Source organism: Podarcis tiliguerta (genome assembly GCF_965153285.1).
Source record: "Podarcis tiliguerta genome assembly, chromosome: 4".
Lineage (NCBI taxonomy): Eukaryota > Metazoa > Chordata > Lepidosauria > Squamata > Lacertidae > Podarcis > Podarcis tiliguerta.
The window spans coordinates 64,913,847-64,929,631 of record NC_139537.1 but is presented as its reverse complement, the minus strand read 5'-3'; the positions used below and the strand labels follow the sequence as shown (position 1 = coordinate 64,929,631).

General features: G+C 41.4%; 1 protein-coding gene across 3 annotated transcripts in view; it reads left to right on the top strand.

Annotated features, from left to right (window-relative positions):
• Positions 1–15,785, top strand: part of FRMPD4 (FERM and PDZ domain containing 4) — a 205,979-nt gene that overhangs the window by 156,658 nt on the left and 33,536 nt on the right. For all 3 annotated transcript variants that reach the window (XM_083437428.1, XM_083437430.1, XM_083437429.1), the window contains exon 5: positions 12,130–12,175. In XM_083437428.1, coding sequence (XP_083293554.1) covers positions 12,130–12,175 — 46 coding nt within the window. The remainder of the gene's footprint in view (positions 1–12,129; positions 12,176–15,785) is intronic.

Sequence of the window (15,785 nt, the reverse complement as noted above, 5' to 3'; positions counted from 1 at the left end):
AAACAAGCTAACACCATCCTCCATGTAACATCCCTTTAGATTTTTGAAGATGGCTATGGTATCTCTTCTCAGTCTCCTCTTTAGAAGATAAACATACCCAGTTCGCTCAACTGTTCTTCTTCCAGACCCTTTGGCATCTTGGTCACCTTCCTCTGCACACATTCCAGCTTCTCAATATCCTTCTTACGTTGTGGTGCCAAGAACTGGACACAGTACTCCAAGTGTGGTCTGACCAAGGCAGAATACAGCGGTACCTCGGGTTAAGTACTTAATTCGTTCTGGGGGTCCGTTCTTAACCTGAAACTGTTCTTAACCTGAAGCACCACTTTAGCTAATGGGGCCTCCTGCTGCTGCCCACCGCCAGAGCCGATTTCTGTTCTTATCCTGAAGCAAAGTTCTTAACCTGAAACACTATTTCTGGGTTAGCAGAGTGTGTAACCTGAAGCACATGTAACCTGAAGCGTATGTAACCCGAGGTACCACTGTACAGCAGGACTATTACTTCCCTTAATTGGGACACTATACTTCTGTTGATGCAACCTAGAATAGCTGTTGATTCATGTTAATGCATTTGATTGTAGTAGTACGTATGTCAGTACTTAGTATAAAAGGGGCTGTGGGTGGCACTGTGGTCTAAACCACTGAGCCTCTTGGGCTTGCCGGTCAGAAGGTTGGCAGTTCAAATCTGCAGGATGGGGTGAGCACCCATTGCTGTGTTCCAGCTTCTGCCAACCTAGCAGTTCAAAAGCACACAAAAGTGCAAGTAGATAAATAGATAAGTAGATAAATAGATATCGCTGCAGAGGGAAGGTAAATGGTGTTTCCATGCGCTCTGCCTTCCATCATGGTGTCCCATTGCGCTAGAAGCGGTTTAATCATGCTGGCCACATGACCTGGAAAGCTGTCTGTGGACAAACGCCGGCTCCCTTGGCCTGAAGCAGGATGAGCGCCACACCCCATAGTCACCTTTGACTGGACTTAACCATCCGGGGTTCTTTAACTTTACTAAGTACTGTATACAGGAAAGTTCAGCCTCAGCAAGCTGCAGAGAATTCTAAAGGCCTGGGAGGAGGGGGAAGCTATTATTTCTTTAACTAGCCTTGCTTTTGAAAATTATTCTCAAATGTGGGAAATAGCCAAAAAAGAGAGGTTTCATTAAAAAGAGGAAAAATTCAGTAATCTAAAGTTAATACATATTTTGCCAAAAGAGCCAGTTTTTAATTAATACAGAAAAAAGGAAATAGGTTAATTAGTGCAAAAGAGAGGAAAGAGGAGAGCTGTGCACCATTTGGCTCAAGGCAAACAGCATGTGTCCCCTGCATTTGTCAGACACTCACAGAAATTGCTGGATTTAACCGTGGAAGAATATGCAGAACTTAGAAAGGAGACAGACGGTAGCTGTTTCAGAGGCTTGAAGGTGATCTGAAAGAGGCAATGTTGCCTGTGGTGTGTGCACTTACCTCGCTGTCATGTATGGTCAAATGGCCTTTGAAGGGTTTTTTAATGCATCAAACAAAACTCGTAAAACCTGCCACAAGCCAGCCAATCTTAACATCAGGATATTTCAGATCGAAACTAGAAGGGATGCCATCTGCACAATTAGCAATTGCATAAATGGCTCTTACAAAGTCAGTTGGAGGCAGAGTGGGCCTGATCCAGATTAGGACTGTAGATAGGGGAAGTTTTACCCATTTAATCTAACTGCTGTGGTTCCGATTTATTTTCAGAGACATTTACATTGGGGGGGGGGTAGAAGTTCCCATAGAGTTTGTCTCTCAGAAAGCTACAGCTTTCCAAAGTTCTGATAAAATATTGTGCTAAATGCAATTCCTTCATTGTTTAGGGTGGTGTGTAGCCACAGATAAAATGTTTTATTTTAGTCTACCTAGACATCTGTATTACTGGAATAATATTGTTGAGCATCACCCCAATCTCAGAGCAGTGCAAGATTCCAGGAGTTCCAGGCACTTACCCATGGAATGAGGTTCCATAGAGTCTGTGATGTCTGCATGGTTTATTTATGCATTTCTACAGCCTGAGCCTATGATGGAGGGGTTCATAGCTTTAGCACCCCAAGAGGGCTTTGCTTTGCCCACAGCCACAGCCTTGGATTCAAATAGAAATTTAAAAAATGTTCTGTTTCTATCTCCCCAGCTTGCTCCTTTGCATCCAGCTCACATCACTCCAATTCTCAGCTCTCAACTTTGTCTTTCTAACTACCCATGAGCTGGGAGAGAGGGGCACCCCACCCATTTGCTGTCTTGCACAAATCCACTTCCTTTGTTCCCCTTAATGGCCCATCATTCAGATGATCACCTCACCAGAAAGCTAGCCTGGCTATTCCAAGAATTAGAAAGGGGGGGGGGGCTTGTTGGTGTAATGTGAATTAAGAGTTAAATAACATAGTGCTTGTTCTCATATGTTGAACTCACACATCCTCCACTTCTGGATGTGACCTTAGTTAGGGAATGCCTCAGGTGGTTTATAGATCTGGTTGTTTATCTCCTCAAAGTACATCAAGAAACCAGCACATTTTCTAATTTTAATGGAGTTTTCTCTGTGGTCATAATAGATGGTTGATTTTCTGAGAGCTTTCTGCCCTCATTCAGTTGACCTTTAAGTCAACTGAGAGCTGATCCTACCTTCTCTTATATTGGCTTGCACTCTATGCTGGAGACGGAGGGAAACATAAAACTTGTGTGTGTGTTGGCAATCCATAGGAGAAGATTTCCAAAGCATTTGGGAAACTCACTCATTCTTTTGAAATGAGAATCTTCTTTCCTAACCCAGCAACTCTGCTTGGCTTTCTCTAATGCTATGTATGTTGATAATCTAGGAAACGGAACATCTCATGATGAGGTCTGTCTGTAGGAAAGACATCATCATCAACATCATCATCATCATCATTATTACTAAACTTTGCATACTGCCCTATACCTGCAAGTCTCAGGGCAGTTCACATCTTAAAGCTTTGAAGAATTCCTGAGCTTGAAAAGCTTTACGGTGTGACAAAGTAGGAGATTAACTAACCCACTTCCTTCATTTTGTTTTTGTAAAAATAAATATGTAGGTAATAGATACGAAGCTGCCATATACCACGCCAGACTGTTAAGAACGTAAGAACCTGAGCCTGTGGGATCAGGCCCATGGCCCATCTAGGCCAGCATCGTGGTCTCACTGGGGCCAACCAAATACCTATGGGAAACCCACTAACATGACTTTCCCCTCCTGTGGTTTCCAGCCATGGGTATTCAGAAGCATGAAAGTCAGCGTGGTGTAGTGGTTAAGAGCGGTGGTCTCGTAATCTGGTGAACTGGGTTTGCTTCCCCGCTCCTCCACATGCAGCTGCTGGGTGACCTTGGACCAGTCACACTTCTCAGAAGTCTCTCAGCCTCACTCACCTCACAGAGTGTTTGTTGTGGGTGAGGAAGGGGAAGGAGATTGTTAGCCGCTTTGAGACTCCTGAAGGGGAGTGAAAGGCGGGATATCAAGTCCAAACTCTTCTTCTTCTTCTTTTTCTTCAGCTGTGGAGGCAGAACATAGCCATCATGGTTAGTAGCCACTGATAGCTGTATTCCCCATGAATTTGTCCAGTGCTTTTTTTCTTTAAAAATGTTTAGGGGTACTCTCATTCTCCTACTCATATTGAAATACTGCCCCTCAATGAGGCCAAACTTAGATTCACAAACTGTTTAGGGGTATGCGTACACCCCCGCCAAAAAAAGCATTGAATTTGTCTCCTTTGAATCCTCCTTTAAAGCTACCCAAGATGGTAGCCATCGCTACCTCCTAAGGGAATGAATTCAACCGTGTATCGTGTGAAAAAGTACTTTCTTTTATCTGTCCTGAATCCCCCCAAGGTTGTCCAGAAAGGACTGCAGCATTTGGGCTGAAACCCTGCCTGCACAAGGGTTTGAAAGCAGGACTTCTTCCTGCAAAACATATGCTTAGGTGTTGAGCTCTATCCCTTCCCTTGTCCAGATATCTGTAAATTTGGTACTTACGCAGCTTAGGCTGTTTCTGTCTTCCTTCTGGGGCAAAATCACTAGCTGTGCCTAAATACAAAGTAGCTTAGGTGAGTTCCGGCTGAAGAATAGCCCTGGTTATAAAAAATCTGCAATTAATATTGTGGGCTGCTGGAAGGTGGGGATGAGGATCTGAAAGGCATAATATAAATATTTTAATTAACAAACGCATTACCCTTTTGGCAAGGCTGTCCCTGCAGGGCTGGAACAGGTGTCTATTTCAGTCCTTCACATTTGAGGATGGGGAGCACCTGGTTCCAGCGGCCACAACCTGCTGTCCTGCCTTTCCTGCCACCTTTCCATTCACCTGCTGAGGCTCTCCACCTCCTCTCATCTTAAAGCAAGGCAGTGAAGGGAGGATGTGGAGGCCAAGGGTCTTAGAGGCACATCACTGATATATCAGTGGCAAAATAGAAAAATGTAAGCTGAGGGTGGATAGAGAGAGGGGTGTGTCAAGAAGAAGCAGAAGCAGAAGCAGAAGCAGAAGCAGAAGAAGAAGAAGAAGAAGAAGAAGAAGAAGAAGAAGAAGAAAGCTGTGGGGAGGAGGGCTCTTTCCTTTGCCATTATTATGAGGAGGGGGTGGATATAAAGGCCCCAGGGCGGGGGCACACAATGTGATTTGCCTCGGGCCCTGTTCCTCCCCTAGGATGACCCTGCTTCTCATTGCAAATAATTAGGACATGTTTATTCTGCTTTTAACAAGCAAGAGGCAGTTGGGCCATCTCAGCTCAGCACCCCCAACACTTAGATTCGAGTTCTTTATAGTGAAATGATGAAGACGTTTTTGAACAATGTAGATAAGGTGGCATTGAGATAAGAGATTAGATGGGATCAAGGGGCTGGTTGTTCTACTTCCTGTGATCTGACTCTGTTCTAATGTCTATTTTTAATCTGTACCCTTTGAGCCAGCAAGTTCCTTTGCTGGGCGGAATCATCTGATTTATTCCATCTGACAATGGATTGCAGTGTTTGGCTCTGGAATGAAGGTTTCTTCTTCTTCTTCTTCTTCTTCTTCTTCTTCTTCTTCTTCTTCTTCTGTTAGGCCCTTGATGAACTATTAAAATCAGCGTGCCTTTTCTTATGCTCTGTTTGCGTATTTGTTAATAAAGCAAATATTACTAATAGACCATAAGGACTTTCTTACCCAAAGGAATTCAAAGCACTGTATCCTTGGGCAGCTACAGGGCTCGTTTTTCATGCCTTGCTTAGGATCTCCTTTTACAAAGTACCTGGCGCTGGGAGCTACCATTTAGATTTTCCACAATGCCCCAGAAGAATCATTCTGGGACATTGCAGGAGATTCAAGTGGTGAATCCAAGCCATCCAGCCCTTCTCCAGAATTCTGCTTAAGGGCTCATCCATACTGCCACTTGCCCCACTGCTTTCCTCCAGGGAAACCTGCTCTTTACTGCTAATTGGAGCATACGTCAGTTTTATCTGGATTGACATTTCATCTGATTTAGCACTAAGGAGTGGGTTTTCTGGAGGAAAGCAGTGGGGCAAAGGCAAAACTGCTCAGACCCATGCTTTCTAGGCATGGGCAAGCAGAAGTTTGGATGAGACCTACCGGTAATTTGCCTGCTGTTGCTGTAAGATAAGACCGCCAGGGCTCATTGATGTAGGAAGGGTCCCACTTTGCCAAGGGTTCTCTCAAACCTGGCTCCATCCCTCAATATTAGGAATAAATGTTAGCACTTAGACGTAAATCAATGGTGCTGTGGTGTTTATGGCATACTAAAACTTTATGTACCACAATCTCTGTTGTTTCTCCCCTACATCTGGTAATCAAAGTTCATGATTGCTACTATTAATCTGTATCATAATTCAATCAAGGATATACTCAGTCCAAACATAAAGAATCCATTCATAGCAAATAGCCGTTCACAAGCCTATTGCTTTAAATCATGGGTAGGCAAACTAAGGCCCAGGGGCTGGATCCGGCCCAATCACCTTCTAAATCCGGCCCATGGACGGTCTGGGAATCAGCGTGTTTTTACATGAGTTGAATGTGTCCTTTTATTTAAAATGCATCTCTGGGTTATTTGTGGGGCATAGGAATTTGTTCATTATTTTTTCCAAAATATAGTCCACCCCCCCCCCCCCAAGGTCTGAGGAACAGTGGACTGTCACCCTGCTGAAAGTTTGCTGGCCCCTGCTTTAAATAATAGTGTACGGTGAGTTGTTGGGAATAAGAAAGATAGACAGTAGAAAGTATTATGAAATGGATTGCTAGCATAAAATGATTGATATCGGGTCTGTGGTTAAGAAGCTGAATTCCGCCCTAGTCATCATCAATAGTTACTGGTCTCTGCTGCCAAACAACTGGCTTCATAAGGTTCTTTTGAATGATCCAGAAGCTGGTGCTGATGTAGGTGTTGAGCCAAGGATTGTAGTGTTGTTATTTTTTCATGTCAAGTAACCAGAGCCCAGAAGCCTTGCCCTACTTACCAAGAGTAGGACCCTTTGTTCTCTCTTTTTTGCATGCCAATGTTAAGTCTCTGTTTGTCCCATAGTAACTAAAACAGCTTTGTACCATCAGGTTATTTAGGAGGGATAAATGCTAACTTAACTGCATAGCAATTGCCTTTATTGTTCTTTTTGGTTCAATAGGAAATTCGGTTATTTGGCATTATGGTGGGCAAGATTATAACATTTCAAAATTAGTTCCTTTGTGCAATGAATCAATATCATCTATTGCTTTTAGAAATATTTTTCAATTGTTGGCCACTTTTGGGTGTGCATGCAGAGATTGCAAAGGAACATGGAGTTCAAGAAAACTTGGTTGGTGACTGAAAAGCATGGAACAAACAGACTGAGGTTCCTTCCAACCTTTTACTTTAATCTCTAGATACATAATTTCTTGCCTTCTCTTTTCATATAATGTCTAAAAGGATTAGTTTTGTTTTGTGCTCTTGAGGGGTGTTATGAAAGTTTTGGGTGCATTTCAGTGAAGAATTTGCCATTTTGTTATTCGATTTGTAGGGCCACCCAGCAACAAATATTCCCTGGAGTGGCTTACAAACAGGCAATATTTTTAAAAATGCAATTTATGGTAATTAAAATCAACAATAAAAGGCAATAAATATTTCCTTGCAACAGAGGCAGCATAAATAGTTCACAGCTCAGATCAAAACTACACTAAGCAGCTACAGCCCCAGAGTGGTTTAAAATACCGTTCAAATGCCTGGGTGAATAAGAAAAGGTCTGTACTTGGTGACAAAAATATAATAAAGAAGGTACCAGGAAAGCCTCTCTGTGGAGGCTATTCCATAACTGGAGTGTTACTACTGAAAAGGCCCTCTGCATATTTTTATAATAATTAGTATTTATATCATGCAAATAAATTTTATGTTTGTTCTCTAACTTCATTCTCTGATTAAGATTGCCTGTAAATGTCAAGCTCTCTAGAGAAAGATGTTGTCTCCTGTGCAATGTGTCATACTGAATTTGCATTGTGAAATTATCCCTGAAGTCTGTATATCCCCTCTCACACACATACCGGTAGTTCCCTGCTTGGCCCTTTCTTTTGTGAGCAAAGCCACTTAAGTAATGCAATCTGAATCCAGAGATAAAAGTCTCGAGAAGGCTTTCCTACGAAAACTGAACAAAAACAGAGAATAATTTGAAGAGAAAGGAATAGAGAGAGGTTTTGCCTTTCTTATTTTAGGCCTTGTACATAGCAGGGTGTCATTTGACCAAATGTACAGACTCCATCAGAACAACACAGCCAGTCAGAACACATGCTATCTCAATATAGATCATGCCACTCTGCTTGGCTGCTGAGCATTACCTGCACCTGTCCCCTCTTGGCTAGATCATTTTAACTTTAAGAGAATGAACTCTAAGTAACACATGGAATTATCTCCTGTTGCGCTGCCAACAGCCTTAGCTATTCTGTCTGTCTTTTTTGACCCATAAAGATTGGATTTTTGTTCTGTGGTGGCCAATATCCATCAATGCCCTCCATATTTTCTAGTGCCTTCTGTTAGGATCAGGCCTTCTATCCCACGAATGTCTCATAAGTCATTTGTCATCAGAATATGATTCAGGGTCAGCTGTTTGATGTTTCATCTCCATGCAGGGACATTATTCTCAAAATTTCTTTCTTTCCTTCTCCACTGAATAAGTAGAAAGCGGGGAGACCTCTGCACCTGCAAGTTCACAGACAAAGTCAATGGGAAATCTTATATTAAAATTCCCATGCTTCATGTAGTCCGAGACAGATAATACTTAGCAATACTGCTTTGACCTTTGTAATGTTCCATCATCTAATACTTCTGTTCACCTTTATGTTCCACATTTCTTGCATGTTAAGTATCTCTATGAAACTGGGTAGAACTGCCAAATACAGTCCAAGCGGAGTGCACCGTCAATGTAAAGTGGATGGCCCTGAAATCCCCCTAATCTTAGAAAAATCCTCATTCAGGTTGTTGCTGTTGTTAAGCAAGTGTTAATTCTCTGGAAATCAAGAAAATCTGGTTATTAGCATATGGATTCTTTGTTAGCTACACAAAGAGCATATTAACTAAAGCCACTTTATGATCTCTGGTTTCTTTTCAAATCTGCCTTTGTGGAATATACATTTACACCGTTCTTCCTGTATCTGTGGAAGCCTAGCTAGCAAAGGGATGGAAACACCAGCAAAGGGAGATTTTGCTTCTTGAGTTCTAGGGCTGAAATTAATAGCATTTGCTGTGGTTCTTAATAACATTTGGTGCAAGGTTCACTGTATTGACTGACTGAGGCAGGAGATGTATTTCTCAAGTCTGAATCATTCAAGAATAGCTTGTAAAACAGGAATATCCAATTGTGTTATGGTTATCATGGGTTTGAAAAATGGCGAGTATAGCATTGGTGGCCTTACAGTGAACTCTGGTGGTGCCTCATGAGTTTATGTCTCTCAGCCCTACAACATTCTTCGCTTTTGAAATAAATTGTCCATCCACTGATCAGCCCATGATAACCTGTCACACTTGAGCATGTTTGCCTATCCTAACCAGCTGCATGATTTTACAAGCTGCTGTGACAAAGATAACCACGGACGAGGCATCCTATAAACCTCCAAGGGAATATTTCACTCCACAGCTATATAAAAGGATAGGGTTATTCTCTCTTTGTCCAAAGAACTACACAAAGCAGCATGGCAATACAATGATTTCATCCAGTACACAACTACCACAAAATCTTCAAGTATATGTTTTCCACCCTGACAGTGTCACATTGAAAGCCTCCCTTTTAGCCAAAGAGCTGCTCACAAATGGGCCTTTCTCTGAATTTTTGTTTGCTCTCTCTAAAGTTACAGGGACCAATACCTTTTTTTCCCCTTCCACTCTGGCTGAAAAGACTGAAAAAGACTTTGTCCCTTGGGTGGGAATGGGGAGACAGAGTGTGTGCCATGTTCCTTAAGGAAGAGCTGATACTAGAATGCTTTCCTGACACATGGTTGCTTTTCGCGGAGTTGTAGACTGAATGGGATGGAGAGATCAATAGTGTTTTAAGACCAGTCACGTAAGTTGCAAATGTGGAACCACTTACCAGGAGTCCCCAGTTACTTCAGCTGCTGGATTATTCATGAGCAAATTCTTTTGGGCTTTGCACTCATTCAGGCTAATGCAGTGGTGGTGATTTATTTTGTTTTTCCAACTGAGCAGCACTGGCATGCAAATTAGTTGCACTTCAGTCAACCCGGCAATAAATCTCAGAAGCAGGCAATTAATTGCATTGGAAATCGGGGGAGCCAACAGAAACTCAAGTTCATCACCATCAAGTGGCAACTAACCTTTCCCAAATGTTAAAAAGAAAAACAGCCCCTTGATGTAATAAAACAAATATTGGCTTTGAGGGTGTTTACATGGCAAATAAATATGCATTTATCTATGTGTTTCTGAGATACTCAATAAGATTAACACTTCGTAACAGTTCCTTAGCAAAAGCTTTGAATGCTCCAGCACAGCTTTTTGCAATCTCTGTGTCCCATTTTGCTGCTTTACCAATGTACTGGTTCAACTTTTCAGAAAGCCATCAATTAATTACTTTAAATTAATTATAAGTAGATGATAATGACTGTGGTTTTCCTCAGAATCTTTCCTCTTAGCCTTTAGAGGATGCTGAAGGATTTGAATGGCTGAGTCTATCCTTGTGTGACCCAAAATTACCTTTGACTATGTGCAAACACATTTTCTTAGGGCAGCTGCACACCTGATGCGGCAAACATGTTTGGCGTGCGTTTCTGGCAGCAAATGCACAAAGAAGGAAAGACATCTTTTTAAGTATCGTGCTACAAACATCTGAAAATACTAACAGGGCCTTGCAAATATCTTATCCATGCTTTAAAAGTGCAAGTTTATGCATGTTTGCTTGGCAGTCAGTCCCACAGTGTTTAATGGGGCTTACTCCCAAGAAAATTGAGCATTAGGATTGCAACCTAAGTGTTGACTCATAGAACTGGAAGAGACACAGAAGTCATCTAGTCCAACCCCCTTCAATACAGGAATCTCAGCTAAAGCATCCGTAACAGATGGCCATCCAACCTCTGCTTAAAAACCTCCAGGGAAGGAGAGTCCTTAGCTTCCTGAGGGAGGCTGTTCCACTTTGAAAGCAAACACCAGATAACATATCTGTACAGGCATATGACACTATTGGTTCTCATTAGAAAAATAAGACATAATATACAAGTTGGATTGCTATGATGCAAGTTAAAGTGCCTTAATTCTGATACTACTTTTGACTCCTATATTTATGTATTTATGTACATATGCTCGTTTGTTTTGCTGTCAATCTGGCTTTATCAGATGTTGGTCTGTTTGTCTGTGGACTGCAAGAAGTGGGGAGAGCTTGAAATACCTTAAAAGCCACTATAATGTAGTCATATTTACTTTCTTCTTCTTTGCTGCTTTCCCCGCCCCCCTATCCGGCTGCATTAAGACATGGGGTTTACTGGTTATAATGCTTGTGCTTCTGTCTTGATTTCTAATGTTCCTTTAAACTGCAGTATCTTGTTGTGTTATGGAACTGTGGCCTTTTCAAATCAATATACTGCCATAAATGGCTGGGCAAACTGCATACCACCTGAAATTTCATCAACATAAAACTCCCGCAGTTTTCTGAGTTAAGGGGGTTGCAAGCAGATTTTTCTATGGAAACAATGAACATGGAAATTAGTGCTAAACATTCATTAGATTCCACTAGGTTTCCAGAAGTGACTTTTATGTCATGTTAAAGATAGCATAAGATGCAAAAAATGAACAGGTAAGTCAATACTGTGAAGATGGAATAAAGTGGTATCTGAATCCAGCATCAGTCACCACCGCTTTGGCACAATTGCCAGCCCCCATGCGTCTTCTTTATGGGTCCCCAGCTAGTGTGGAACCATATAGCAGATGAAGTGATACCAGGATAAAAGGCAAAGGTAAAGGGACCCCTGACCATTAGGTCAAGTCGTGGCCGACTCTGGGGTTGCTGCACTCATCTTGCTTTATTGGTTGAGGGAGCCGGCGTACAGCTTCCGGGTCATGTGGCCAGCATGACTAAGCTGCTTCTGGTGAACCAGAGCAGTGCATGGAAATGCCGTTTACCTTCCCGCCGCAGTGGTACCTATTTATCTACTTGCACTTTGACGTGCTTTCGAACTGCTAGGTTGGCAGGAGCAGAGACCAAGCAACGGGAGCTCACCCCGTTGTGGGGATTCGAACCGCTGACCTTCTGATCGGCAAGTCCTAGGCTCTGCAGTTTAACCCACAGTGCCACCTGCATCCCTTGATACCAGGATACTCTATAATCAGATTTGACCGTATAATAACACCATTGAGGGCAAAGAAAGATAAGTCAGAGTGAAAACTCCCTGCACCAGAATTGCCTTTGTTCTTGATGGGCAAACTGTCACCCTGTTTCAAAGAAAGCATGTATGGTGTGGACATTTCATTGTAGCCAAAAATATCTGGGGAAACTGCTGTTTGTGTTGGCTCAGCTCTGTTCTCAATACTCTTGGTGTTGTTGTTAACAAATGTCCTGTTACAAGATCCCAATTCTCTCCACTAAAAAAGAAAACCTTGTTATCTCTGGAGCATAAAAATATGAATCGTCACTCTCATCTCCTTTTTTACAGAAGCTGCAAAGAATCGATCCTCCTTACTGTTATTCAGCCTTATCCTGTAAGTAGTTATCATGTTTTTTAGAATTAGTTTCCTAGCAACATTTACTGCTTTTGTCTGCCTATTCTCTCTGTGTGTGTCTTCCTTATCTGCATAACCAATAGCACAAGTGAAGTACGAGCTGTGTCTTTGAAGATAAATGTGATGATTATATACTACTCTAGACAGAAGTGGAACAATGTAAGTGTAATTTAAATAAATATGGATATGTTCCAGTATGTATGAGGAGTGCTTCTTGGGGGCAGAGGAACAAGGTTATTGAATTCTACTCCAAGACATTTCACAAGTATACTAGCCAATCTTTTTGAGTCTTCTTTTTTTTGCTTCCCTTTTCCCCCTTGTCTAGCAACACTGTGATTATATTCCTTTTCAGTGGGTTTTAAATGACTAGGGGGTCTTTCCCCCTTTTTTTGGTGACGGGGCTGCATTTATTCCCCTTGAGCAAGACCCAAGCAAACTAAAGACCCAGCTAGAGTTAAGTAACGGAGCAAAAAGTGATGTGGCAATACATGGTATCCCCCACCCCTGCAGACTGTAAGACACAAAAGCAACATTTGCCTGTTTTTATGTAGTACGGGCATGTGGCAGGCAAGATCCCTTTGTTCACACGAAACAGTGCAAAATACAGGCCTGTCTTAAACAGGTGGAAAGACTCCTCCAAAAGTGCCTGGGGTACATATGATGTTCATTTTCTGGACAACTGAGTGCTTTAAGCTAAGAGGAGACTCTGAGTGCCCAAGCTACAAATGTGGACAATGTCTCTGAAGGGATGAGACATTATTGCACCCCAATACTCCCAGAGGAATTTGTGACCTTGTTTGCAACCCACATAGCAAGTGTTTCCTAGCCACTCTGGGTGGTGAGCGCCTGGGATGTTCACATTAATTTGTCTTTTTTTAAAAAAATATAGTATACCTTTCTGAGTACAAGTCATCCAAAAAGGAGGGGAAACAATTTTAAAGCCCTCAGATTTACCTCATGGAGGAATTTGGTCTAGTGCAGATTATGAACAACGTCACAGTCTGATTTTTACATTGACCTGAGAAGTGTGGGGATCAGGTGAGTCCAGCCCCATCCCTGATTCTGACCAAGCAAGTGCTTGATAGACTGAGATATAGGCACTTCCAAAGATGCTCTGATACTTCTTATTCTACCATAAAATATTGCATAATTCTCTTTCCCTTTAGCCTTATCTACACATTTTAGCCTACTGGCATTTTATTTAATGTGCTTATTAATTTACATGGCATTTTATTTACACTATGTGATAAAATGGTAGCTTTCACTGCGGTGAGCAAATGATGGAAGAAATCTGGCTCATAGATCTCAGAACTCATTATGCAGAATTCTCCTAAGTGAGTAGTGTCCTTCATGCTTGGACAGCCCCCTATTTAAATGGTAATAATATACCCCCATGACTTTATTCTGCATCTTTTCCAGGTAGCTAAGGCTAGCAGCAAGGAATAGATCATGTTTGCACCAATTATTATGTAAACAGAGATCTATTTGTGGCCTAAAGTCTGTGTCTTTGATGTACCTTATTCCTTTTGACTCCAGTTAATTGAAGTCATAGCAGGGATCCATTGAAGGTTTGTAAGTTAGTGTAAAATGGCATCAGAATTAAACTCACAGTCCGTTTGATGCCATGGTTTTTAGGAAATTCATTCCACGTTTTATTATTAAGAAACACAACTGCTTGTTCCGTTATTGGATTTAATAATATAGAAAGCAAAAATATACAGCCTGCAGTGAAGCTGTATGCAGCTTGGAGACATTCTTATAGTGCTAAATGCAATCAGAGGGATGCATGTTATAAATTTTATTCCTGGCCTGAGGCCATGCTACCTCTGATTGGATAGCAGCAATCCTCTCCTGAGATTTAGAATGCTGAAACAGTACCATAACTGGCTGTGTACTCAGAATGAACTGTTGCTTGTTTGTTTTGTTTTTTTAAAAACAACAACAACACAGAAGCATATTAGGTCAACTGCAAGAATAAACAAACCAAGGTAGTTAACTTGAAGCTTCAGATGTACCCATACCACTACAATAACCTCAGAAGGACCTAGGACATTACTCTGTGTGTGTATTTAAAATTCTCTTTTTATATGTACTGAATTTTCTCATAGGCTGAAACAAAACAATACGAACCGTTTTAGAGTGGCCATGTTTCCTAGTTTACAGAGGACAGTCCTGCCTTTGAAGGGCTGTCCAGCCCAAGTCTGAATTAAAATTAAGAACCAAAGGAAATAAAAGCAGAGCCTCTGAACTTGCCCATAACATACATACTTACAAACATAATTGTATTTTTATGCCACCTTTCCACAGTTCAAACTGTGTTCAAGGTGGCTTACAACATGAAAAAATACATAACTACAACATAATAAAAGTAGTTGTGAGCAATAAACAGAACATTAAAAAACACACACAACTGAACCAAACAATTTCCACATAATCCACAAAGTCTAACATAAGGATACAAAATACCAACAGCAACAGCCCTTCCTCAAGAAATTCCCACATGCAATCCAGCCCAAAAGTCTGTTCAGCAGCCTCAGGTTTTGTTCCTGAAGTCGGTCCGGGCCCTGCCCTCACTGGTCAGCAGGATATAAGACCTGCAAGGCAGGGAGCAGGTCTTCCAGGACTTACAGAACTCAACAGTACCTGGGCAGCAGACTGAGTGGGCAGAAAAAAAACTGCTTGCCAGTAACATTGCTCTCAGGTGGTGTGCTAGTGAGTAGATAGTGTTAATCTCAGCTCATGGGTTTTACCAGATGAGTTTGTTTTTTTAAAAAAAATCTGACTCCGATGCTGTATGTGTTCGAACCAGATACCACAGCAGAAATATTTTATTTTCTTTGCTTCAAGGTAGAGATGATCTTAAATGAAGTATAATTGCCCCCATTTGTTTTGTCAAATTGTTTTGATCTCCTGAGGAAGTGTTGTCTGTCCAGCAGTTGTGTAAAGAGAAGAGAGAGCGAAGGTGTATTCTGAATTGGATAAAACCAGTGGTATATGTACGCTTGCTACTAACCCATCATGAAAACAACTCAGTGAAACTAACACTATTATAGAATTAGAGTACTCTGGTCATCTGCTGAACATAATTCACTCAGTGTCTTCCAGATTAGTTTTGCTTAAGCTCATTCATTTTCAGTTTAATTACAACCAAAGCCAAACATTCTTCTTTTGTGCTTCCTGTCAATCTAATAAATCTTTCTCAGGTTAATTTGAATGTCATCTGTACTGATAAGGAAAGGATTTAAGAGCTTAATCACTTGGAGCACTTTGAAGTTTCACTTTTCTGGAAGTTTATTTGATTATCTGTTGAAAACATTTTGTTTTGTAAATGGGTTATCATTGCAATGGGTAGTTTATTAGGCTTAGACATATTTCCAATTAGATCATTTATCCATTGTGCTGTGCATTCAGGCTTGGAGAATAAATTTCAATTGAGGGTCTGATAAGCCATCATTCTGGAAAGCTATTAAATCCTAAGAAGGTATTTTGCTGTGAGGGAACAGCATAAGCAAGTCTTTGCTCCTACTGAGGCTGGCAATGGAAGGAGACCCTTTAATCATCCCCATGAATCCTTTTACTGTAAAGCTCA